General features: G+C 35.0%; 1 protein-coding gene across 4 annotated transcripts in view; it reads left to right on the top strand.

Moving 5' to 3' along the window:
• The window catches only part of NPNT (nephronectin), a 111,996-nt gene extending 85,254 nt beyond the window's left edge, over positions 1–26,742 (top strand). For all 4 annotated transcript variants that reach the window (XM_031943180.1, XM_031943178.1, XM_031943179.1 and 1 more), the window contains 4 exons: positions 8,271–8,363; positions 8,786–8,884; positions 19,900–20,156; positions 22,930–26,742. In XM_031943180.1, coding sequence (XP_031799040.1) covers positions 8,271–8,363; positions 8,786–8,884; positions 19,900–20,156; positions 22,930–23,025 — 545 coding nt within the window. In that variant the 3' untranslated portion in view covers positions 23,026–26,742. The remainder of the gene's footprint in view (positions 1–8,270; positions 8,364–8,785; positions 8,885–19,899; positions 20,157–22,929) is intronic.
• Positions 26,743–26,949: the final 207 nt, after the last annotated feature.

Below are 26,949 nucleotides of genomic sequence, written 5' to 3'. Positions count from 1 at the left end.
ATGGTATTTATGCTCTCCTTTTCCATACTTTCCAAATTACTTTTTATGTATTTATTTGCATGGATGTGTTTTCCCCATTCTTCTGAAGATGTCCTCTTGCTTTATATGACCATCTTTAGATGTTGCCAGTTTTTTGAAAAAGTAAGATAGTAGTGGGATTATACCTTAGTCTAGCCAACAAAGTTAGTGTCCAGTCAGTCCAGAATTACTCCCGCATACTCCTTCTTTTCTTTAAAAGTGATTCCAAACTTACAAATCAATATTTGCTTTGGTTTAAGAACCTTAGCATCTATTTTCTACTCCAAATACAAAGTATTCTCACTCTCCCAGTAATCCAGACTAATGCTAGTTACATTGCTCTAACTCTTTCATTGCTACTTTAGGACTAGAGGGGGTTTTATGTCCTTCTTCAGCTTGTCTTCCTATGCCCCATCTTCCTTCAAAAAATCTGGGCTGGTTCATGCAAATTAGCCCAGAGGACCTGAGAGAAAGTACTGGAAGCAGAGTAGGGATGAATGACCATCAATTAACTAATAACCAGCCTAGATACAATATCAATCAAACAGTAAAGACCAAGCCCTCCTTATACAGCTAATATTGATAATCTTCCCGTTTTTCCTTCTTAAGAAATTTCTCTGCCCTTTTACTTTGGAATTTTTTTTATATTACTAGCTCTCTAAATTTCATGCTCTTGTTTCATTAGTTCCCTAGCAATTAACTGGGCAGATGCAGATATGTAGGGTTGTTTGGATTTTTGTTTTGTTTTGTTTTTAGATTAAAAGTGCTTTCAAAATACTATACTTTTTCCCTTGACCTAACAATACCTTACTAGGTATGAATCCCAAAAGAGATTTTTTTAAAAAGGAAAGGGACCTATATGTACAAAAATATAGCAGCTCTCTTCTCAGGGCTAAAAATTGGAATCTGAGAGGATGCCCATCAGTTGGAGAATGATTGAATAAATTGTGGTATGTGATTATAATGAAATACTGTTGTCCTGTGGGAATTGATGAGCAGGATGATTTCAGAAAAGCTTTGAAAGTCCTCCATTAACTCAAGCAAAGTGAAATGTACTATGTACAAAGTAATAACAATGTTGTGGGAAGATCAGCTGTGAGTGCTATTGCTATTCTTAGCAATACAATTCTCTCTCTCACTCTATCTTTCTTGAGGTTTTTTTTTTTTTGAGCGGAGATCTATGTTTTCTTTCACAACATGATTTTTATGGAAGTATTTTGCAAAACTTCACATGTGCTTTTTAATGGGATTTGGGGATGGAGATGAGGAAGAGAATCTAGAATTCAAAGTTTTAAAAACAAATGTAAAAAATGTTTTAAATGTAACTGGGGAAAAATAAAAATACAAATATAATCTTTTAAAAATGCCATGTTTGCTAGCATTTGCCACAATAACTTTAGGATAAAGTATTTCTGTGTTACAACTGTTTAAATCAGCACAGAATACTTGTCTCCAAACAACTCATTCTAGGAAGCAGAAATTGAGCAAGAAGACAGTATTTACCTGATTCTGATCAATATTGCAAATGATATGCATTTGAGCTATTAGGTAGAATTCTGGGTTTTGTGCATTTAAAATCCATATCCAAATTGTATTTGTTCATGTATTTTTTCCTTACCTTCTATATTCCCCATTTGATACTTGCAATTTTGATGATTGCTTCTAACTCCCAAATACTAATATTTTATGATTATATTATTTGTGATTATCCTTTGACCTAACAATATCACTACTGGACATGATTTTTTAAAAAAGGAAAAAACCTATATGTACAAAAATATTTATAGCAGTTCTCTTCTTACAATAAAAAAATAGAAACTGAGGGGATGCCCATCAATTGGGAAATGGCTAAATAAATTGTGGTATGTGATTATGATGGAATATTATCCTTTTAATTTAATTACTTATCCATTCACATAATTTCATATTTTGTCTGTTTTTTCCTGCTTTGAAAACACTAGAGACCATAGTAAAGTAGAGGCTATTAGTAGATGTAGAGCACCAGTAGAGACCACAGTAAAGTCCTGGTTTCTGGTGACTTGCAGAAGTGGTAAATGCTAGACTTAACTGAAAAGGAATAAAGGAGAATATCTGGTACCATCTCCTGCCTTTACATTGGTCCAGTAAGATAGTATTTTATCCGCATTATGTAAATGTGATCTTCACACTCACAAAATCATAAATCCGCAAGAATATATGAATGTCACTGAACTTTTTCCAAGATCACTTAGCTATTAAATGGTAAAGTACAGGTTCAAGTCCTATGTTCTTAATATATGCATCCTTCTCACAAGTCTATACCAGAACATAATCAGTATAGTCAAGTATGATTTTTTTCACCTTACAAGTCATAAAAACTTGCAAGGGGGCAGAACCTGGATTGTCCTCAACAATAGGTAAAGTGCATAATTTCCCCCTTCTTTTTTTTTCTTAGAACAAAAATATCTTGCCAAAAAATGGGAAATAGGTTATTCTGGGAGCCAACTTTGTAAGCCATCTGAAACAGTCAACTATACCATTTTGCTAATGTATAAAATGGATTTATACAGATTATCTCCAATATATGTATTATCTGAAAGAAAACATGGTGTAGTAGATAGAAGGGGAACTTGGGTTCATTCCTCTGACATACTTTGGCAGTATATATATTTTATATATAAAAATAGGAAATTTTTATAGGAAATTTCTTATATGTAGAAATACAGCACATGACCCTCTCAGTGCCCTCCAGGCAACCCCTAAAAACTATAAATAGCAAAGAAAGTGTTAGGTTGCATTGGTAGAGGAGTTATTCACAAGAATGTCTCCACACTCATGAAATCCCAGGTCTAGCTTTTTATTTTTTTAAAAGTATCTAAGCTATGTATGTCTTTTGTATATAATCTTCATATAAATATGTAGCCTATAATGGTAAATTGAATACTAAAATATTCCACAGTTGTATAAATATTGTAAATCCTTATTAATTCAGAGTGTCCTAATATGGAGTTTATATTAATTCAGGAAGAAACTTGGCTAAAATTTATCTTATCCAATACAAACTAACAGTGTAAACATGATGGTAGGGAATTGTTTAAAATACTTGAAGGTATTTTCTAATTTTAGAAGAATCCATTTATACAGGGTGCCCCAGAAATCTCAGGACACTTTTAAACTTTAATAGCTTCCTTAGAACTTCTGGGACACCCTGTATATAATTAGTCTGGTAATTATAAATAATTGAACCTACGACAATTTGAGAGTTAGAAGCGATCACCAAAATTGCAAGTATCAAAATTTCTCTAAGGAAATCTATTAGACTCAAATTCAAGTTATCATACACATATAAAAGTGATAAAATTACAATTCCTTAATCCAGACATTTAACTAACTTAGATGATCCTTACAAACTATCCATTATACATAAGGTACGACCATTTCAAAGGGGGAAAAGATGTCTTAAGTATTAGAGATTAGCATTTTAGAATTAATTAACATTAACATTTCACTAGAATTACATTTTACTTGTCTATGGAACCAATCTATATTCCAATATGGATGTAAAAAGTCTCTCTTAAACATTCTTTTCATCCAATAATATGCTTATGTGTAATTCCTTCAAGATGTTATATTTTACATTGTTAAACAGTAAGAATCCTCTCATGATCAAAATTTATTTTAATGTTAAAGTACTTAACTAAAATAGGTATTCATGAAGCCCCTTTTGTGGGGAGAGGAGTGTTAATGGACTGAATCTAAATTTGAGTTTTTAATAAGAAATTTCTTATATGTAGAAATGATTTCTTTGGCTGCCCTTCATTTCATATGCATCATGAAAGAGGACTGAGAACCTTTAACATTTGCCTCTGAATCTTTTACTCTTTTGTTTTTAGTTTATACAGATAGATGAGTATCAGAAATAATAGAGCAGTATACAACTGTAGGTATAATAACTAACACTTATATAAGGCTTTAAGATCTAACAGCTCTTCTGTGTACATTATTTTATTTATTCTTCCTCTGTGGCAGATGCTATTGTCCCCATTTTACAAATGGGTCACACAACCAGGAAATGTTTGAGGCAGGATTTCATTTTGGATACTGTCCACGTAGATTGTTCTCATGATGATTTCACAGAAATAGAAAAGTGGGTCATTGGATATTAATGGTTTTAGGTTGCCTTTGGGATGGATCCATTTTCTCTCAAGTCTCTTATATTCTTCCATCTTTCTATAAATTTCTTTCCCTCCTCTAAGATCTCTTTGGGATACAAGCCCAGTAGAAACACTGCTGGGTCAAAGGGTATGATAGTTTGATAACTTTTTGAGCATAGTTCCAAATTGTTCTCCAGAATGGTTGGATTCGTTCACAACTCCACCAACAATGCATCAGTGTCCCACTTTTCCCACATCCCCTCCAACATTCAGCATTATCTTTTCCTGTTATCCTCTTCCATATATATATATATATATGTATATATAAACAAAATACATATATATATACATATATATATATATATATATAAGGTAAGAAAAAGGACATAAACAAAATCCCATTGATGTTTCTACTACCTCACACTTTCACTTACAACAATAACAAAACAATTTTCTTTTGTATTCTTATAATATTGAATTGAAAAAGAAAAATATTTCAGTTCTGTGTATATGTAAAACAATAACCATTCCACAACTTAGGGCAAGTAGGTTTCTCTTCCTTACATTATCCTGCTAAAGGGTCCTATCTCTGCCCACTCTGTAAACGAGCTTCAGTTTTGGATGACTCTGGCCCCAAAAGAGAGATTTTAGGCTCTTTTTTTCTCATACTCTTTGACTTTATATCCTTACCCAGTAGCTCTAAAAAATTATTCAAAGTAGATCTATTTCCACATATACTCAATAGGAGTGGAATTCCTTATATATATGTATGTATAAACGCACATGTACATTTATACACACAAATATATAAGGAGTATAATGTATAAGGAGTTTATATACACACATATACATACATACATTATGTGTATGTGTGTGTATATATATATACATGTGTGTGTATGTTTGTATATATGTATGTATATATATATGTATATATATGTATGTATGTATATATATGTATATATATATGTATATATATGTGTATATATATGTATGTATATATGTATGTATGTGTGTGTGTGTGTGTGTGTGTGTGTATGTTTGTATATAGGAACTAAATATATGATTTCTTTGTGAACTTCCAGGTAAGAAAACTTCCATCTATCAATTCAGGTTGGGAACTTTTCTGTTATTTATAGGCATAAATATGGGTGCAGATAGATGGCACAATGGATAGAGTACCAAGCCTGGAGTCAAAAAAAAAATCCTCTTCCTGAGCTCAAATCTGGCCTCAGGTATTTGGTAGCTGTGTGATCATGGGCAAGTCTCTTAACCCAGTTTGCCTCAATTTTCTTATCTGCAAAATGAGCTGGAGAAGGAAATGATAAAGCGCTCAATTATCTTTGCCAAGAAAACTTCAAATGGGATTACAAAGATTTGAACATGATAAAATGTCTAAACAACAGCTAACAACTTTAAGCTGGGTCTTCCTAATACCAAGGTCAGCTCTCTATCCACTATGCAATGTTGAAATACATGAAGTAGTAAAAATAACTTTAATATAAACAAAGAGAATAAGGGAAACCAGACTAGGCCAAGTATACATAGAGGATGACTAAGATGATACAGTTTTGAAGAAATTTGGATGTAATTCTAAAGATATGTAAAAAAGATAGAAGAATATAAGAGACTTGAGAGAAAATGGATCCATCCCAAAGGCAACCTAAAACCATTAATATCCAATGACCCACTTTTCTATTTCTGTGAAATCATCATGAGAACAATCTATGTGAACAATATCCAAAATGAAAGCATGAAATATTATTGAGCAGGCATCTGCAAATATTCTATAACAAACGATGTCTCTTCAGATACAAGATTACGTGAATAGTATAGAGAATATCAGATACCACTGTAGTTAGCAATAGACTATTGGAAAAGAGCATTTTATTTATTAAAGTAAAACATCAACTTCATCTTCTAATAGTATGTCTCCCATTCATATGTTAAAATCAGATAGGGCAGCTGGGTGATGCAGTAGATAGAGCACCAGTCCTAGAGTCAGGAGGATCTGAGTTCAGGTGAGCCTCAGATACTTGACACTTACTATCTGTGTAACTCTGGCCGAGTCACATAATCTTGATCGTCTCCCTCATTCCTCCCAAAAAAACTGTTTTTAAAAAAACATTTGAAAAAATGGTTGAAAAAAACTTTGAAATAATAAGACTTTAACTATTGATCAGAGAAATGCAAATTAAGACAACTCTAAGATACCACTACACTCCTGTCAGATTGGCTAAGATGATAGACAGGAAAAAATAATGACGAATGTTGGAGGGAATGCAGGAAAACTGGGACACTGATGCATTGTTGGTGGAGTTGTGAACGAATCCAACCATTCTGGAGAACAATTTGGAACTATGCTCAAAAAGTTATCAAACTATCATACCCTTTGACCCAGCAGTGTTTCTACTGGGCTTGTATCCCAAAGAGATCTTAGAAGAGGGAAAGAGATTTATATGTGCAAAAATGTTTGTGGCAGCCCTGTTTGTAGTGGATAGAAATTGGAAATTGAGTGACTGTCTATCAGTAGGAGAGTGGCTGAATAAGTTATGGCATATGAATGTTATGGAATATTATTGTTTTATAAGAAATGACCAGCACGATGATTTCAGAGAGGCCTGGAGAGACTTACATGAACTGATGCTGGGTGAGATGAGGAGAACCAGGAGAACATTATACAGAGCAACAGCAGTATTATACAATGATCAGTTCTACTGAACATGCTTCTCTTCAACAATGAGATGATTCAAATCAGTTGCAGTTGTTCAGTGATGAAGAGAGTAATCTACACCCAGAGAGAGGACAGTAGGAACTGAGTGTGGACCACAACATAGTATTTTCACTCTTTTCATTGTTGCTTGCTTGCATTTTATTCTGCTTCCTTTTTTTTTTTTTACTGGTTTGATTTGATTTTTCTTGTGTAGCACAATAATTGTATAAATATGTATTGGATTTAACATATATTTCTACCATGTTTAACATATATTTGACTACTTGCCATCTAGGGGAAGGCATGGGGGAAAAGAGGGAAATTGGAACACAAGGTTTTGCAAAGGTTAATGTTAAAGAATTGTCCATGCATATGTTTTGAAAAATAAAAAGTTGAAAAAAAAATGTGATTTTGCCAGGATCACACAGCTGGCGTATATCTGAGGTCAGACTTGAACTAGAGAAATGAGTCTTCTGGATTCCAGGCTTGGTACCCTATCCACTGTCCCTTCTAGTTGCCATATATAGGGCCATATGAGGAGGTAATCCAATCATGTAAGTAGGTGTAAGGAATTCCCAGACAGGGATTGTGCTCCCTTGATATCTTTAACAATTGTTTCAAAAAGTATAACATTTAACACAAAGGGATATTTACCGAGAAGATATATCAAGAATCTTCTTGCTGAAGATATCAGCAAGAAATAAAAACATTTCTCTAGTTCTTCCTCCCAGCCTTCCCAAATTAGAACACATTTTGGTTTCCACCACCTTGGCCCTTGGGGCTCTGAAACAGGCTTTTGCAAACATTGCTACCACCAAATAAGGTCATTTCATTTTAAAAAGCAGCATCAGTGATCTTGGATAGATTTTAAATCAACTAGGAGTCATTTTTAGCTTCCATCAAGAAATAAACCCTACCTTGGTCTTTGTAGTTAGTTTTCATTGCAAAAGATTTTCACTCTAAATAACGTAGATCATAAAATTTACACATTCATTATAATTGCAATCATTTCTGTTTAACACAGCTTTAATTCAGGGGCCCTGATAATGGATCTCTTGCAGAGATAGGTTTTTTGGCTTGACACATTTGATTAGAAATGAAAAAGTTCAAGGTCAAAAGATTTGTTAATAAAACACTGTTCAATTGAAGACTTTTGTTATTTTTCCATAGAAGTTTAGAAATTTTGAAAATCAATTTTTACTGTGTTCAGATAACTTATATCATAAATCATTGAAGAGCAAAGTTTATGAATCTCATGGGAAATGTAATTAAGTTTATTGGGTTCTCCAGAGGAGTAGAATGCCTAAGGCATTCTTTCTCTGTCCCTCATTAAAGATAATGGTACTTAGTGACCTACTTCCTTGACCATCTTCATTAAAAAAAAAAAAAATGACTTTTTCTTACAGTTCCTCGCCAGCCAGGAGTGAACAATGACCTGTTTGAAATATTTGAAATTGAAAGGGGAATTAGCGCAGATGATGAAGCCAAAGATGATCCAGGTAGATTCCAGCATTCCTATTTACATGCTAATAAGCTTTTTTATTCCTTTTCTTCCCTTTCCATGAATGGTTATTTCAAGTACTCTGACTTTTTTTCACACTACTTTTGTTTCCTCAGAAGTTAAGGTACTCTAGCTAAAACTATTGATTCATCCTGTTCTTTTTTATTTTTAATGGAATCAATCAACATTTAAATTGTAATGTCAAACTTTGGTCACTTTCTATAGTCTCTTCTTACAAATGGTCTCAGCTGACAGTTATGTTGGGAGAGGTTTTATGCAGGTTCCAATCTGATCTCAGAGTGATGGTTGAGAAATGAATGATGGAAGGGAATTTGATTTTGGGGAAAATGCAGTCCTCTTAAGTTATCTTCAAGTATCAATTCATGTGATTCATTGAGTTGTTTTATTCCTTTCCTTTAGGTGTTCTGATACACAGCTGTAACTTTGACCATGGTCTTTGTGGATGGCTTAGGGAAAAAGATGATGATTTACATTGGGAACCAGTCAGAGATTCAGCAGGTAAAAACATTTAATAGTATCATCTTGGACATAAATCTCCATCTGGCTACTAAGAGACTGAAGGCATATGAAATAATTATCATAATAGAAGACTGTAAAATCATTAATTTAGAGTGATATAGAATCTTTGAGGCTATGTAGTTCAGCCCTCACATTGTACAGATGAAGAAAATGAGGTCCCCAATTTGTCTAATTCCTCTGCTCTGTCCTGACACTTTTTAAAGTCTTTTATCTTGAATTATCTCAGCTGAAACTCACACTATGCAACCTTGCAAGATAGGCTGGACAGAAGAATTGGCTCTCTCATACCTATGAAAAAAGTAGGGCTCAGAAAGATTGAGTATTTTATCCAAAGTCACACCATTAGTCAGTGGGCAGGACCATTCCTAGCACAAATGAGCAGACCTGGGTTTGAAAACAGAAAATCCTCCAAAATTCTGAAGATTTCCAATTTAAAATAGTTTGAGAGATTTAATCTTATAACATCCACCATGGTGTACTGCAGGATTATGTCACAGATTTTTGCTAGGTTAATTGTTCTGGAAATGGCCTTTTAGAGAGCTTCTAAGTTTGTCATATTTTTTTCTTTATCTAAGATCTCAGTATTGAGTAGCATTTTATTTAATCCATATTTATCCCTTCCTTTTTAGGAAGCAGAAACACATATGGTTTGGTTTGCTTCCTCAATGTTTAAATTATCTAGATAACTGCAAACAAATTGAAGTGGGAATTTTTTTTTTTGTTTGTGAAATCATGTTTCAAGACTAAGCAGCAACAACATAACATACTAGAAGAGGAGAGGAAAATTCTTTAAATAAATATTGTGTAGTCTATTTATAGACACTCCTAGATTTCAAAATAACATATATAACATACACCAAATGAGAGCACATGTACTCCCATGTACATCTACATGTGCACACACAAGATGGAAGAAGAAAGAACCCTCTACTGCCTACTAATTTAATGAAAACTAAACAGAACAAAGAAGTGCCCATCATTCAGAGACAAATCATTTATTAAAAGCTTATCATGTGCCTAGAACTGTGCTAAGTGCTGGGGATACAGAAAAAGGATATATTAGATAGATAGTTGGAGACAGAGATGTATCTATGTATGTGTGTGTAAATATATTTATATATTCACATATATCACACATATCCTTCTAAAGTATTCTAGAAACTAAAACTAGGTTTTGCTTTAAAATATGCTTTGTCTAAAACACTTTAAAACTTAAAAACTGTTTATGTTAAACTATACAAAATATAGTGTCTACTTTTTTAAAAATCTCTGCCTTGTTCACCATCTTTTTTAATTTTAAAAAAGTTTATTTTTGCTAAGTATTTTCCCTCCCTCCCATTTTCCATCCCCTAACTGAACAAATAAGATGAAAAGAAAAAGCAATTTCATAACAAATCTTTATAGTCCAGCCAAACAAATCTCCACATTGATCGTGTCTGAAAATTTATATCCCTTTCTGCATTTTGTTTGCTTTGTCCTAAGCAGGGGATAGGTAATTCACTTCATCTCCAGACTTCTGGAATGCTAATTTGTATTGGTTTTCCATCTTTGACTTTTCCGAGCCCATCTCAACAATGATTTGATCATTTCATACAGGTCTTCTGAATTGTTCTTTTAGGCATATCTAGGTCTTTAAAAATCTTCATAATCTTCTCTTGACTCCCAATTGCTTCATGGGCTAGTTGGGACCCTTATTAGTATGGCAACTAAGAGGGAAAGTTAGCATTGCAGATTGCAGATGTATCAGTTATCTTTGATTCATTGATAATACAAAATTGGTTGTTACTTAAAGCTGGGAAATGATGGTCATAATAACACTAATAAATAACACTTTGGGCCTGCTGTAAGAAAATCTGATGTGTAAAATCCTTAACCAACAAAATAAATTAAGGATATATAGTTCTTTTTTTTAAATGGATTCTTTAATTTACAAAAGGATTTGTTATAGTTTTCCTCTAAATAATTACTTCCCATCTGTGTGTGTAAACTATCATTTCTTTTGTATGTATTTAATAGATTCACAACTTTTCAGAAGACCGTTTATATATGGTACAGCTTCTTGAATTTTTTTAAAATTATAATTGAAAGTGTCTAAATGTCAAGGACTTGAGAACAGAAATTAGTTTTCCTATGCCTACTGATCCTACGAGGCAGGAAAGTGGAATATGTCAAAGAGAGGTTAGGCATAATGGGATAAACCACTAAATATATTCAATGTAACTAGAAAAGCTAAAGGTGACAATTTGGTGCAATGAGCAGAAAGAAAAAATACCTTAAGTCAAGGATCATGGACCTTTGGCAGTCCAATGAAGCCTATGGGATGACTTCAAATGCATAAAATATAAAATATAGAATTATAAAGTAAACTAATGACAATGAATTATAATTACATAATAAAAAATAATTAGGTAGCATATGTATATAATGCTTTTAGATTTTCTAAGTTTTTACAAATATTATCTTGATACTTATAATTACCCTGCAAATACCCCAAGTTAAGAAACCATGCCTTAGATTGATACTCATGACATTTATCTTATTGGTTCATGGGATTGGAGTCTCATAGCCAGCTTAATCCTGTCTTGCTTCAGAATACTGTCAGATCTTACTGCCAGCTCCTGGCCCACTATTTTCCTTTCTGACCTCCTGCTTATTATATCAGCTATTCCCATCATTTTAGTCCTGTTGCTGCTACCTGCAGAAGGTAATCTGTCCACCAACAACTTTTCCCTTTTCTCCTTTTTTCCCTGTAGAGGGCTGAAACTCTAAAAAAAGTGTGCTTGAATCAGACAGAGGCTAATTACCTATTCTTTGTAAGATAATGGCTCTATATACATATATTTAGATGAGATGGTGATGTGATGGCTCTCCTCACCATTGGTGCTTGCTGAATATTTGGTGGTGAGATAATTGTAGGAAAGGATTGGAGGGCAGAGGAAGAGAAGTCAGGGTCACTTGGCAGTAGGACGAGGAGGAGAGGGGCTGGAGACTCCTGACTCCAGAATCCAGGATACATCTTTGGCAAGCCACATGACAGTTTGTCTGTCTCCTTCACTTCTCTCTCTAAAGATCAAGAACTTTAATTGATCCTGACTCTGACTGATCCTGAGACCTTCCAGGGACATTAGATTTCCCTATTCAATATGACCCACATGACCTAGACTCATTCACCACCTTGGACTACTTTAGATATCATTCCCTAAGCTACAAGGGCTGTGGACCAGAGTGACCTAAATTCATCTCCATTAAAAAAATGTAAAAGAGTGGCCCATTCTAAAAGAATGATGGATTTACAGTCGAAGGGTCTGGATTCCAATTCTGGCTCTGTGCTTAATACTTATGGAATACTAGGAAAAGTTACTATCTCACTTTGGCTGTTTTCCATCTGTAAAATGAAGAAATTAAACTAGAAAGCTTCTGGGATAACATGATAATATTAATGATGAGAGCATATATACGGTATCTAGTGAATGCTAAGCACTGTGCTAAATACTTTATAAATATTATTTGATTTGATTCTCACAAAAACCCTAAGAAGTAGGGAAGGGAAGGAACTGAGCATTTATATAGCACCTACTATATTCCAAGCACTGTGAGAAGCATAATCTAAATATTATCTCATTTGATTCTCCTGACAATCCTGGGAGTCTCTCCCACTCCCTGTTTTACAGTTAAAGAAATTGAGGTGACTTACCCATGATCACACAGTAATTGTCTGAGGTCAAATTTGAAATCAGGACTTCCTGGCTCCAGGCCCAACATCCCATACACTTGATGCTACGTTTCCAGCTCCACAGCTAGGATCTAATGAAGATTTGTTTACTTTGGAGTTTTTTTTCCCAGTTGAATATGATTCACATCTGTATATGAATGGAAACATAACCTGGGGACTAAAAGTAGGGCTATAAAGAGGATTTCATTAACATTTCTTCATTCATCTGAAGATATCTACCTCCTCTGTTATGAACTTAATGTGCATCATTCCTTAGACACATGCACGACTAATCATTTTGATACAGGTTATGGGGCCAGGGTCTTGGATTTGGAGTCAAGCAACGCAAGACCAAATTCCTGCTCTGCTGTTTTAGCCAGGGGCCTTCTCTGAGGATCTGTTTAATCATCTGTAAAATAGGATGATCTTTATGCCCTTTCCAACTTTAAGTCTCTCAAAGTGATCCAATGAATTTCCTTTATATCATTTTAGATTGGATTGAATATATTTTATAGTCAAAGGAAATGGGAAGAAATCCAGTGCTCTATAACTGATGACTCTGAGAATGATATGCCATTTCTAGGATTCCCCTCTCTCCCCCCAAGGTTTAAATTCTCAGGAACTAAGTGTGAGCCCAGAATATGAGTCCCAATTCTTCCCAACCATTCCAAGCTCCTTTTCACTGGGGGGGGGGAGGATCACCTCCAAACATAAGCTTATTAATTTTGCGGGACTTTGATTAAATAGTTAATTGAGTGTTGGAAAAGTAAAAGTACTATAGACCTCCTATTACTGTTTCTCAGTCATCTGATTTAAAGGGACTGATTGAGTTCCTATGATCTATACCTCTTTCTTATTAGAGATTATCACCCTGCAGACAGATTTTTTTTGGGGGGTAAAGGGTGAGAGTTGGGCTAATCTGTAACAAACCCCATGAATCCTAGCCTTAGCATTAAGTTGATTTTGTATTTGGGGAATATCCATAATCATCCCAGACCACAGAGTTGATTAAAAAAAACATGGTGATCTTTATAAAATTCTCTTTGTGCAGTAGAAACAAATGGAAAGAGGAAGAAGATCTGTGACTTCATACATAATAGGGTATTCCTTGTGAGGAAACGCCCTCTGGCAAGGCAAATTCTCATGTATTCTATAACTTGTCTTAGAATAGTGGTTTTTACCTTAAGTTTCATGGGCCTCCAAGAGATCTATGGATAGGTTTCAAGATGTCTATGAACTTTGAAGGGGAAAAAAAAATTAGACCTTTATTTCAATATAATGGGCTTCTTTTTTTATCATCTTGTATTTTATTTTATACATTTTGAAAAGGAGTCTACCCATGAGCTTCTTCAAACTCTAGAAGGGTCATGACCTCCCAAAATGTTCACCTGGTTTTTTTTAAAGAGTTGCCTAGGGCATTGAAAAATTAAATGACTTGCCCCTGAACCTACAGTCAGTATGTATTAGAAAATAGGATTTGAAATCAGGTCTGCCTTACAGAAAAGCTCTCAGTCTACAAAGCAATATGGTTTTCTGTCAAAAAGTTAATCCAAATTTCTCTAATTTAACCTCTGTAATGAGATTAGTTCAAAATTTTCTTCTTCATATTATGCAGCATCTTCTGGTTTACGGAGATATGCCATTAACATCCTTGAAAAATATTTTCCAAAATATTTTTTAAGGCAGTAGGTCCAAAGAGAGACAAGAGTTCTCATTTATTTTCTTAACCTGTTTTGCTGGATGGGGAGAAAAGGAATCAGGTTTTGCCCTTAGGCTATCATTCTTGCTGTTTTGGGGAAAAAAAAATTAAAACCTCCCATTTTCCTTCAGAGTGAAAGAATTTTTCCCATGACATGGTTCAGATACCTTAAAGACAAAGTGAGATAAATAGTAGTCTCATTTATTATAGTGAGACTCTAAAATTCTGGCCACCTTTGCAAAAAGATCATATAAAATTGCTATTAGTTTGACTTGCATTGTAAGACTCTCTTGTTTGTATTCACTATAGAGCAGATTGATGGTATTAGTATTCATTTCCAGGGAGTATTAAGATGATCCTAATTATTGTCTTTTTTTAATTGAACATCATCTACCCACAATAATCTCACACTCCAGACAGCCTAAATACCCATGACTATTCAAAAGTTGACATGGAAGAACTTTTCTATTTTCATGTAAATACTTAAGGTTATAAGATTTTATTGTAACTTTTATTTTAATTGTAATTTTATTATTTTCATTAAAATCATGTCATAATTGTTATTATCATTTTGTTATTTTCTGGGGGAAGGGGGGCATGACAAGTGTAGGAGAGATCAGAGCAGGCAGGAGATCCCTTTTTCAGTGGATCCATGGTTTAAAACGGAAGTTGGTACTTGTCTATTGGTACAGATCACAAGTTAAACAGACTTTGTTCTCCGGTATGATTTTTATCCGTGACTTTTTATCCATGCCTTCCTCCTCTGGTTCTCTGGATATCTAATAGATTCCAACATAGCATTTTCTATGGCATCAGTCTAATCTTCCTCTCTGGTCCTACATGCCCATACCCTTGGTATATGAAGAAAATACTTTGCATTTTCTTTCTAGTTTTTTATACAGCTAGATAGTACAGTGACTAGAGTGCTGAGCCTAGAATCAGGAAGTTTTTGTTATTGCTGATCAGTTATTTCAGTCATATCAAAATCTTCATGATTTTATTTGGAGTTTTCTTAACAAAGACACTGGAATGAATAGCCATTTTCTTCTCCAGTTCATTTGACATATGAGGAAACTGAGGCAAACAGGGTTAAGTGACTTTCCCAGGGTCACACAGCTAGTAAGTGTCTGAGACCAGATTTGAACTCACTAAGATCAATCTTTCTTGATTCACATTTCATTGCTTTATCTTGAGTCAGGAAGACTTGAGTTCAAATCCCATCACAAATACTTACTGTGTGACACTGGAAAAGGCAGTTAACTTCTTTCTCTCAATTTCCTCATCTATAAAATAGGGATGATGATAACAACTAATTCCTTGGGTTGCTTTGAGGATCAAATGAGTATTTGTCAATTGCCTTAAAAATTTTGTGAGCCATTATATTATTATTTGCAATAGTAATAATAATATTAATATTTTATGCATTCATGGTTTCTTTAATGTGTTTTTCCTCTACCAATGTACTTTGTGACATATGCATGTCTTCTGATCCATTTCTTATCTATGAATCAAATGGGCAGAATAGTTAGAATTAGAATTCATGAAAAAAATAGAAATGGGTAAAATCACTTGAATGTCATAATATCTGGGGACAAATGACCCACAATTTTAACTCTTTCTTATGGAATTATTAGACAGGGTACATCTCCCTGGAAAGAATGGTCATGACCATTGACTCTGGAGTTGGAGGATTTGAGTTAAAATCCCATCTTTGATTTTTACTGCCTCTGAGACTGGGGCTGGTCACTTAAATTCCTTCGTCCTTAGATTTCCCCATGTTCAGAATGAGGGAGTTGAACTAGGTATCTTTTGAGGTCCACATCCATGATCCAAATTGAGTATTGACTCAGCAAAAACTAAATGTATACTATATGTATTTGGATCCTGTTCTGTAGGATAAACTATAAGTAAACCATAAATGAGGAACAAGAGAAGAGAAAGGCTTCCATCATAGTGGAAATGATGCATGTTGGTAATTATTGAGTACATAATTTATAATCATAATTTAGTCTGGATGATGAGATGAATATAGAATAAAGAGGTGAATATATAATAATTTAAAATAGAATAAGGGCTAAAGGGAAATATAAATATTAGTAAGTAGATTAGGAGAAGAATAATGGAAAAATAGTGACAATTAATGAAGTCATTTGACCTAGAAGAAATGGGTACATTTATTAAGGTTTAATTAGTGAAGATATCAAGGCTTTCTCAACTCAGGATTTTTAACAAAAACTATTGGTATTTGTGCAGCCCTTACCACTTTATTTTCCCAGTGTCAGGACCAATGTCAGGATTTACACTTATATCCTCACTTATATCCTCTGGTTATAAATGTGGCTGGCACATTTGAATTTGCTGATTTTGATTTCAAATCTCACCTCAGTGTGACTTTGGACATTTGCTTCTTATAGAGAGCCGCAGATAGTGGAGGAACTCTGGGTAAGGTATAGGACCTTTCAACCCAGAGGGAGCCTGCTGACAGGTCTGCTTTGGCTCCCCATCTCCCCTAAGGGCTCTCACCCTTCCTGAGGAGTTAAGGAGGACATGACCACCTGTGTTCTACTTGAAGCAAGGGATACTTACAGTAAAGAGGCATTTACATATCAATATCAGGGTACTGATATTTAGCACATGTACAGTGTGTTGTGATGTAATGCTACTATAGTTAGTGTTATGGGCCAGAACTCTGAGCTTGAAACAAAGGATTCTTACAAGGTACTAAGTCAGTGAAATTGATAGAGACAATAGTTATCTAATTTAGCGTGGTTCGGTATGATTGATTTAATCCTACAAGGAGATATTATGAGCCAGAACTTGAAACAAGATACTAAGTGGAATTGAGGAGACAATGGTTAAATCTAGTTTAGCATAGATTTAATCCTGCAACAAATAATGGTTTCTTAGTGATATAATGATTGGTGTATACTCAGTGTAGAGCATATAAGCTAGAATAGAAGCCTCAGCTAGGATTCAGTCGGGGAAATTCAGAAGCCAGAGAAGCCAGGTGGGAGCTCAAGCTCTCGGAACCAAGGCCAGACTGAAAGACTCTCCAGAAAGTTGCCAGCCCCAGGAAGGAGATAATAAAGGATCTGGACTATAAGAAAGCTAACTGGGCTGCAGGAAAGCAAAGACAATAAAGGATTTGGACTTTAATCCCTGGCTGCACTTGTAGTGATTACTGAACTGAAATGAAGGCTGCCTCCAGAGACCCCAAGAAAACCCCAACAAGAGAAGATTACATTTTAGAGAGAATATTACAAGTTAGCACTTGCTCAGTGTGATGTGATGAGGTAATGTTTCTCTAGTTGGCACATGCTTAGTGTGCTGTAATGTTGTAATCATACTAAGGTATTTAAGAGCTGAGAGGGCTCTAAATAAAGGACTCCATCTTTGACCATTCTCGTGAGTCTTCTGCTTTCATCACTCCTCCACTAAGACCAAGGACTTAGACTGGTTCCGAGATCCTCCAGAGAGCTAGTCCTTGATGGTATATTTTGGTACCCCAATTTGGGGGCTCTAGAAAGCATAGTACAGATTCTATCTCCCTTGGTCGCAGTTCCTCATTTGTAAAGTGAGAGTGGGACAAGTTGACCTTTAAAATTCCAAGCATCATGCTAGAATTCTAGAGCACCTTATCTTCAGAAGAATCAAAATTGCAGGTGACTCAAAAACCAATGCAAAGATGCTTGATGGGTTATTATCAAGTTATAGCATATGAATGATGTTGAAAGGAAAAGATATCACTTAAGACATAGTCACCTTTAGTTACTTAGAGGCATCTAAATGTGCAGTGGTTAGAGCACTGAGCCTAGATGAGTTAAAATCCAGCCTCAGATACTTACTAGTTGTATAACCCTGGGCAAGTCATTTAAATTCCATTAACTTCAACTGTGAAATGAAAATAATATATAGTTGTTGTTAAAGCACTTGGTGCAGTGCTGGCACATAGTAGACACTTTATATCTATTTCATTCTTTATCCCATCACTTTGATATATAAAATAAGAAGTTGGACTCAATGGCCTCTAAGATCATGCTATAATCCTAGAACATCACACCTTAAAGAGATGTTTGGTGGGTTGTAAGCAGGTTGCATCATATAAGCAATGATGACAGAAAGTGGATGTATGACTGAAAAGGAAAATGGAATAGTCATTAGGTATGAGAGAGGGATAACTAACAGTCAATAATTCTTGCAAAAACATGCTATAATTATAAGTAATAAATAATTATAAATTTATAATAAACACAAATTTATATTACAATGTACATTTATAATTGATAATGTTTTATTAATAATGTGTTAGAATATGTCATCAACCTATTGGTTGGGAATAAATAATTTAGAATTCAATTTCATAGACAGTAAGTTCCTACTACATGCAAGCATTGTGTTACATGAAATATAAAAGGGGGGATACAAAGCTAAGACATAGTCCTCACTTTCACAAAGTTTACTTTTTTTTCTACTAAAGCTTTTTATTTTCAAAACATATGGACAATTTTTCAACAATGACCCTTGCAAAACCTTGTGTTCCAAATTTTCCTCCCCTTCCCTACACCCACTCTCTTAGATGGCAAGTAATCCAATATATGTTAAACATGTTAAAATATATATATATATCACAGAGTTTACAGATAACCACATTATAGAATAATACATGATGAAGGCAGAGGTACAAATAAAGTGCTATAGAAGGTGTAAGGGGGGAAGGTACTTACTTACTGATCACGACATACCAAAAAGTAATGTCAACAAATATTTATAACAAGCTCCTACTTTATATCAGACATTGTGCTAACCATAGGAATTATAAAGGACCTAACACCTGGGACTTTTTTGGATGGATTCAACAAAGGGAAATGATCACCAATTTTGTTTATTACCAAGTGATTAATGCACATTTAAATTTTTTTCTGATCATTTTCTTCCCCTTAAGCTCTCCTACTACTGATAGTAAGATTAAATTGACAATATTCTTAAAATCAAGAAGAACATTGAAATAGAATGATGGAGTGAGGAATGCCTCAATCCAAGTGGATGGGCATGCCTGAGTGGGTTTCTGATTGTATTCCTAAGCAAAATAAAAACAATTTTAAAATTAAAAGCAACATGGCATGATGCCAGTATCCATTTAAAGATGACCTAAATTCAAACTCTATCTCAATATGTAATGGCTATGTGACACAGGTAAGTCAATTCTCAGTGCCCTAGAAAGTTTGGTAAAAAATGTAGTGGCAAAGAAGGGATTGAAACAAATTAATAGAGAGAACTACATCATGTGGATAAAATTTAAATATAGGTCCTGTCCAAAACAAATTATTTCCATGATTTGTCTAATTTCTGCCCTCCACTATTGCATATAATTGAAAGTCATCCATAAATACAAAAGCACAGAATTTAAGACACAACTTTAACATCATTTGCTTAATGCGTTATTTAATCTCCTGATGTCTCAGATCCTTTACACAACTTTAACAATCAACAGATTTCTGATTGAAGAACCAAATGATTCACATGTGAAAAAAAGAATCTCCAATATACATGAAAACATCAATTTTGTTGATCTCCCTATCCTAGGTGGACAGTTTTTGACGGTCTCGGAGCCCAAAAGTCCAGGTGGAAAAGCAGCTCGTTTGGTGTTGCCTCTCAGCCACTTCATGAACTCAGGTGACTTGTGTTTATCATTCAAGCACAAGGTATCTGGGCTTCATTCTGGAACCCTCCAGCTGTTTGTAAGAAGGCATGATACCCCCGGAGCGGCCCTGTGGGGCAGGAACGGTGGCCACGGCTGGAGGCAAACACAGATCACGCTGCGGGGCGCAGATATCAAGAGTGTAAGTAAAGCTGCAGAGGGGTCAGTATCTGTGAGTGCTTTTTACAACAGAGAAGCTTGAAGTGAATGACCAGTATTATTCTTCATCAAAAAGGCAGAGTAGAGAAAGCCTTGGTCTCCTCATCAATTAAGGCTCAGTTAAGTATTCGGTTTTCTTCTCATTCACTTGGCTTCACTGATTGTCTCTTATTCACTGCAGACTTACCCTGAGAAAAGAGACAGAACTGAAGATCTATCATGGCCTTAAAAGATTTTGAAAAATGTATGAGGAGAAGAGAGTGGAGACTGATATAATTATACACACACACACACACACACACACACACGTTTGTGTATGAATGTATATATTTATTTCTACCAACAAAGACTCTGCTTTCCTCCTTTTCCCATTTCCTCATATTCAAACTTTTGAGAATCCTAAACTATCAACAGATACTCCTTGAAAGACTAAAATACTGAAATACTTGAAAGGTTAAAGTACTTTTTAAAATCTGAGATCACAGAGCACATCATACAGCATTCCTCAAACAACATTAGTAATTTTCTTATTCAGTTCAATGTGAGATACAAAGGAGAAGAGATTATGAGATGACAAGGATGACCTGGTTGAAGTAACTAAGTTTTTTAAAACTTCTTGAGTCCTAATTAGGATACTTAATTTCTCTTTTGTGCCTTGATTCCCAAAAAAGATTTGAACAAAGATGGCATAATATTAGTCTAAATTATGCTTAATTATGTTGCTAATAAGTCAAATTGCAATTTGTCACTAAACTTTTATTAAGTGCCTAATGTGGGCCACGCATTGTGCTAAGTAATTTTTTTAAGCCTAAAACAGCCCTTATCCTCAAGGAGCTATAATTTAATGAGGATTTAATCATAATTCTTTTAAATAATGAAACTCTTTACAATACTTGGCTTCTGAAAAATTTCCAGGAAAATAGTGATAAGATGTGTTGATGTAGGTTAGGTTGATGGCACTAGGTATTAATGTATCTTTAACATAAGTGCTTTGAGAATCTAGTTTTAAGACTTTTATTCTACTTTTATTGGCACTATTAGGACTGTTGTCTTCTGGTTAACATAAATGAATGACAGAACATTTTCAGAATTAAACAATGATGGCATCTTCATAGGGTTAGATTATGATGTTTGTGCCCATGTGACTCTGGTGAGAAGAATGTTATCACATAATTGCAATTATGAATAAGGAGATAGCAGTTCATATCAAGTCAATAAGAAATGGCAGCCTTGGAGTCAGCAGAAGATGGGTTCAAGTCCTAACATAGACATATATGGGTTATGATTGTTTTTAACTCTTCAAGTTGTTTAACTCTTCAGAGACACAAGCCCCACTTTCCATCCCCTAGCAACTCTCTGAAGACTATAAGTTATATCTGGGTTATCAGGTTATTGAAAAGTATGTTAGCCTTCTTAACATTCAACTTAAGCAAACATTCTTAAGTACCTAATATGTACCAGATACTATTATTGCAAACTCTTAGAGAGATGCACAGGTTTAGACAAAACATAACCCCTGCCCTTTTGGAGCTTGTAAGCAAGTAAAGAGACACAAATAGAGCTAACACTCATATATGACATATAACAACATGTGTGTATTATATATGCACACATAATGCTGTCCCTTTTCAGATCATCTTTATTCTATGTATCTCCTATATACCTAGGTATTTGCATGTTGTTTCTCCCATTAGCCCATGAGTTCCTTGGAAATAGGGAATACCTTTTTTTCTAACCTTTCTTTGTATCCCTTGTGCATCTCTTTATCCCAAGCACAGTGTTTGGCATAAATTAAGTCCTTTATAAATGCTTGCTGACTGGTTGACTGACCTACTGACCGTAGCCTCTACCTCTTTGGCTGTTCCTCTCATTAAATGACTTTTCCTCCATTAGAGGAAGGAGACCAGGCCAGCAATGTCTCATTCCTCTCCATGTTGCACTCCAGACTTTCTCTCCAATGCCTTCCAGCCTGGGAGCCTTTCTTCCCTCCATGCTCCTCACCTTTCAGCTTCCTTTATGCATTGTCTTCCCCAAATAGAATGTTAAGTTTATTGAGGGCAGGAACCTACCTACTTGTTTTTGTATTTCCAGTCCTCAGCTGAAGTGCCTGGAATATAGTAAGAACTTAATAAATGCTTGTTGACTGTCAGCAAGAAGGTCATGTGAAGCCATCCAGAGATTAGTTGCTGTAGAGGCATATGTAGAAAGTGCTTAATAAACACTTATTGACCCACTGACAGGTGCCTGTGGATGTTGGGGAGGAAGACAGCTCAAAGGTTATTACACCTGGTCACATAGTGAGGAAGAGGGAAAGGAGGAGAGGGGGAGAGAAGAAGGGAGGGAGAGAGAGGAGGGAGGAAGAGAGAAACAGAAACAGAGAGAAAGAGAGAGGAGGGAGAGGGAGAAGGGAAGAAGAAAGGGGGGAGAGAGAGAGACAGAATGTTCTGCAGCGTCTTTTACTTAATTTCTCACTCTGACTCTATACTTTAATCATACTTTTTAAACTTCTGAACTCTTTCCCAATATTTTCACTTTTAAATGTAGTTTTTCATAGAGTAACTTTGTAATACAATCTAACATCTTTGGACAATTCAAGTTTTTGACAGTAACACTTCTGTAGCTGTTCATGTTGGGTAAAAATAGGTCAAAAGTAACTTAATATTTAGTTTATTGTTAAAGTTCCAAACAAAGTTCAGTAAATTAGTGGAAGCTTAAGTGAGCAGAAGTCTTGACTAGTACTTGGTTCTTTCTCTTAGGTCATTTTCAAAGGTGAAAAAAGACCCAGCCACACTGGGAATATTGGATTGGATGACGTGAGTTTGAAAAGAGGCCGGTGCTCGGATGAACCCTAGATCCACCAACACCAGAAATGGGCATCTGCTTGGCTCCCTCTCCTCCCTCCTATTTCCCTTTCTATCAGGCTGAGAAGAGCTGGGTCAGAAGCAAGTGGTGATCTACTTCTGTTGGCCTGCTTTTGTGCAATTCCCAGTGAAGAGTAAAACTCTCTTTTCTATAAAGATCTCCAATGATAACCATGATAGGCAAAACTCCCACTCCTGTTCTCCATTGTCTTTTTGGTGCTGCAGTGTACATGGGACAAATCACATCCTTCATCTTGTATCTAAGATGCCTCTAGAAATAAAGGAAAAGTTCATTTGGGGGGCAAGTTTTCTAAATAAACAAACAAGACTTTCCATTCAAAAGAGCATCTGCTCATTGCTGTACCAAATGTAATCATTTCACATGTGATACAATTATACTTGTGGAAATGGTGTCTCCTAATTTAAGGTAACTCTAGCCTGTACCCAAACTCTGGCTATCTACTGCCATTTTTTTTTTTAAGAAAGAAGGATGTATACTATGTCAAATTACATTTATTCTTATTTTGTATCCATTTAAAAAATTATATAGAGTAGCATTACATCCCTTTAATATTGGTAGAGTGGTATTTTCTGTAAATGTGCTATTGATATTATATATTTATGTGTTCCTAATATTTACAGACTCTAGCTGTAAGGTAAAAAGCAGCTTGTGATCTTTCGAGTTTAAAAAGATGCATCATGTGAAATCTTATCTTTTTCTGTGACCCTGTGTTATAGGCCAGATATAAATTGTAAATATCTCACTTTGGATAAAGCATTGGGGTAAGCTAAAAAACATTTTTATATCATAATTATCTTAACTCTGATTAATCTAAACCAGTGGTACGTATTAGAAGTCCATAGGCAGCAACTTACAAAGTCCTAACACCATTTTAGACTAACTGAATCACAATTTGTATTAATCCCCACCCAATTTCAATTTAATAATAAAAATAAACATAATGTTAATGGTTTTCTAAATCAATTTGCAGTCCACAGGGATCATTATATACAGGTGTAGTGGCCAGTTTCTATTTGGGTTACATCACTTAGCTAGACAATTTTGATTAGAATCGGGTTCTTTATCGCTTCATGGTACATAAGTGAATTTCTGGCATCTTATAAATGGACGGATCTCTACTTTTCAATTCATAGGATCTAGAAGGGACCTTGGGGCTCATGTAGTCCAACTCCCATTTTTGTAGATGAAGAAACTAAAACTTAGAGTGATTCACAGGGTCATAGATCACAGATCTATAGACAAAAAGAAACTTAAAGGCATCTAGTCCATTCACCCCATTTTTAATAGGTGAAGAAAATGAAGGACATGGAGATTCACTGAATTGTCCAAGATCCCACAAGTTTGTCACAAATGGCAGAGACAAGATTTGAACCCACATCCTTGGATTCTTAAATCAATGCTTTTCCCAAAGTATCACATTGGCTCCTGAGCATACTGATATCCCTATTGTTTGGAGCCATAATTTCAAAGCCAAACATGGTGACTAACAGCTGTTTGCTGTACTCTTATGTCTCTCTCTTGAGGAACCTCTAGAACTTCTTAGCAAGAAGGTGGAAAGGGAATTTTCTAGACCAGCGTTTAAGGCTCTAATAATATTTTGCTAATTTTTTAAAAATTGCCTTGTGATTTATATGCCAAAGTATCTGATTAGAATGTGAAGAAAACTGAAGGATATATATGTATATTACAGCTCATAGGCAGTCATTTATAAGATCTATCACTATTTTAGACTAAATGAATCTAAATTTATATTTACTCCCAACTTATTTCAACTTAAATATAAAAATAAATGCTTCCTACAAGCAACGATACTTCCCGGGATTGTTATTATTTATTTATACTGAAAGAATTAAAAACAGTTTCTGCATTTTTTTCTAGGAATCACAAACACTGTTAGAAAGGTCGGGAGAGAAAGTTATATGATGAAATAGTAAAAGAATAGAGACTAACTAGTCAGCTTGAAGAAGAAAAGATTTAGGGAGAAATCAATGTTGATTTTCAAGTCTATGAAGCTCAGTTACACAAAGAATGATAATCTGTCATTCACATACAAAGAAGATAACAAGAGGCAACAATTTAGACTGCAGTGTTTAAAGGGGAATTTCCCAGCTGGAAGAATTATTAAATCAGAGTTGTTTAATGAAAGAACAGGGGACTTTATCCAAAAAGCTTTAAAAACAGAATGGCTTGGTTTTTGTTTGTTTGTTTTTGCTTTTTGTCTGTTTGGGATGTCTAGCCCTCCATTAAGACAGATTTAAAAAAAAAACTAAGTACCTTCCATCCCAAAGATGGCTTTATAAAGGTCAAATAATGTGACTAAGTATAGAGCTATGTCAACGCTTGTTTCCTCTTGTAGTAATTTGATATTTCCATATATTCCATTGATCCATGTAGGTCTTCTCTTTCCCAGGGCAAGAGCCCAGGGCAGCCCATCTCATCCTCAAGTCCTACCAGATGTTAAATCTGGAAAGGACTTTTACCTCATTTTACCAGTGGGGAAACTGAGTCCAAGAGAGTTTAAGGCATTTGTCTTAATTTCACAAATGAACTCTAAAAATCTTGTAAAATCACAAAAACCATGTCCTCTTTAATCTGCAAAAACCCAGACTCCAAATAGTTTCATATCCTCTCAAGAGGGAGGGCAAATCAAACTCCTATTGATGTTTCGGGAAGTCAAGTCAAAGTCTCATGAAAGACTTGACATTCAATTGAGAAATCCTGGTCTAATTATCAAACACTGTTCCCCTTCCCCCCCACCCCCACCCCAGACTTACACATAAAATAGGTCTTTTGCTATCCTTTTCTTTGCAGATTTCCTCCATTGAGAAAATGGCCCGGTAAGGGAAAACCTCTTAGTGAAAAATAAAACCTCCTACTTTTGTCACAGCCTCTGGGGTTAGCGAATTCTTTCAGTTCCAAACCTGGGAAGGAATCGCACTCATTCACATGCCTCATCACTAGATCACACCTGTAGTTAAGTGATAGGATTTGAACCTACCAAAGCCAGTGCTCTTTCCTCTATACCATTACTCATCAAATGCCAAGATTCTAGGAGATGCTTTGCCTTTCTTGGTCTACCTAACACTAATAGATGCCTTTCCTTACAAAAAATAAACATTGTTATAGGTGCATTATGTGTTTGATACTATAGTATGAGGGAATTTCATTTTTCCTTTAAAAAAAAATACCTTGGCCAGGTTTAGGCTGACTAAACAGCTGAGAGTGTCAGAGAAATTCTAACATTCATACAGATGACAGGAACGTCTCTAGAGAGGGAGGAGCACTAAAGTGTCAAGAGCCTTTGTCAAACAGCAACATTTCTGGGAATAGTGGAAACAACTGAATGTCTCATTGTTTATTGGGAAAGAAAGGAAGATATGAGATGAGAAATGTAATTTACTGGGGTCCACACAAATTAAGGGACAGGAAACATGACCATGGACTTCTACATACAAAACATTTTAGACCAGTTGCTTCTCTTCAAGCCAAATAAGTGCACGGGGAAAAAATAGGAGAAAATTGAAAAATCCACTTGTAGGTGCCAATAAGATATTGCACTAAATGAATGGAAGAAGTTATCAAAAGTACTGTATAACATCTTACTGGTTTATTATTTAATGTTTTCTATAATGAAAAAGTTAATTGTTTTCCATAATGGCTAAAATAAAAATGTTTCTTCATAAACGCCAATTTGTGTTTGATAATTTTGTGGTATTTGGAGGTTCATTACTATTTTCATAAGAAAGTACAAGAGAGTGCTGTAGAAACAGCTCTTGTGTAATGCTGGGTAGGGGTTGAAGATATGATTTACATATGAATTATATGAAAAAAGTGACAGAATTACTTTAATGTAATTGATAGTAGCTTAGCAAGGTGCTTCCTCTATTCAGGGC

Source organism: Sarcophilus harrisii, chromosome 6 (assembly GCF_902635505.1).
Source record: "Sarcophilus harrisii chromosome 6, mSarHar1.11, whole genome shotgun sequence".
Lineage (NCBI taxonomy): Eukaryota > Metazoa > Chordata > Mammalia > Dasyuromorphia > Dasyuridae > Sarcophilus > Sarcophilus harrisii.
The sequence above is the reverse complement of the archived record's forward strand: the minus strand, read 5'-3'. Positions and strand labels throughout refer to the sequence as shown.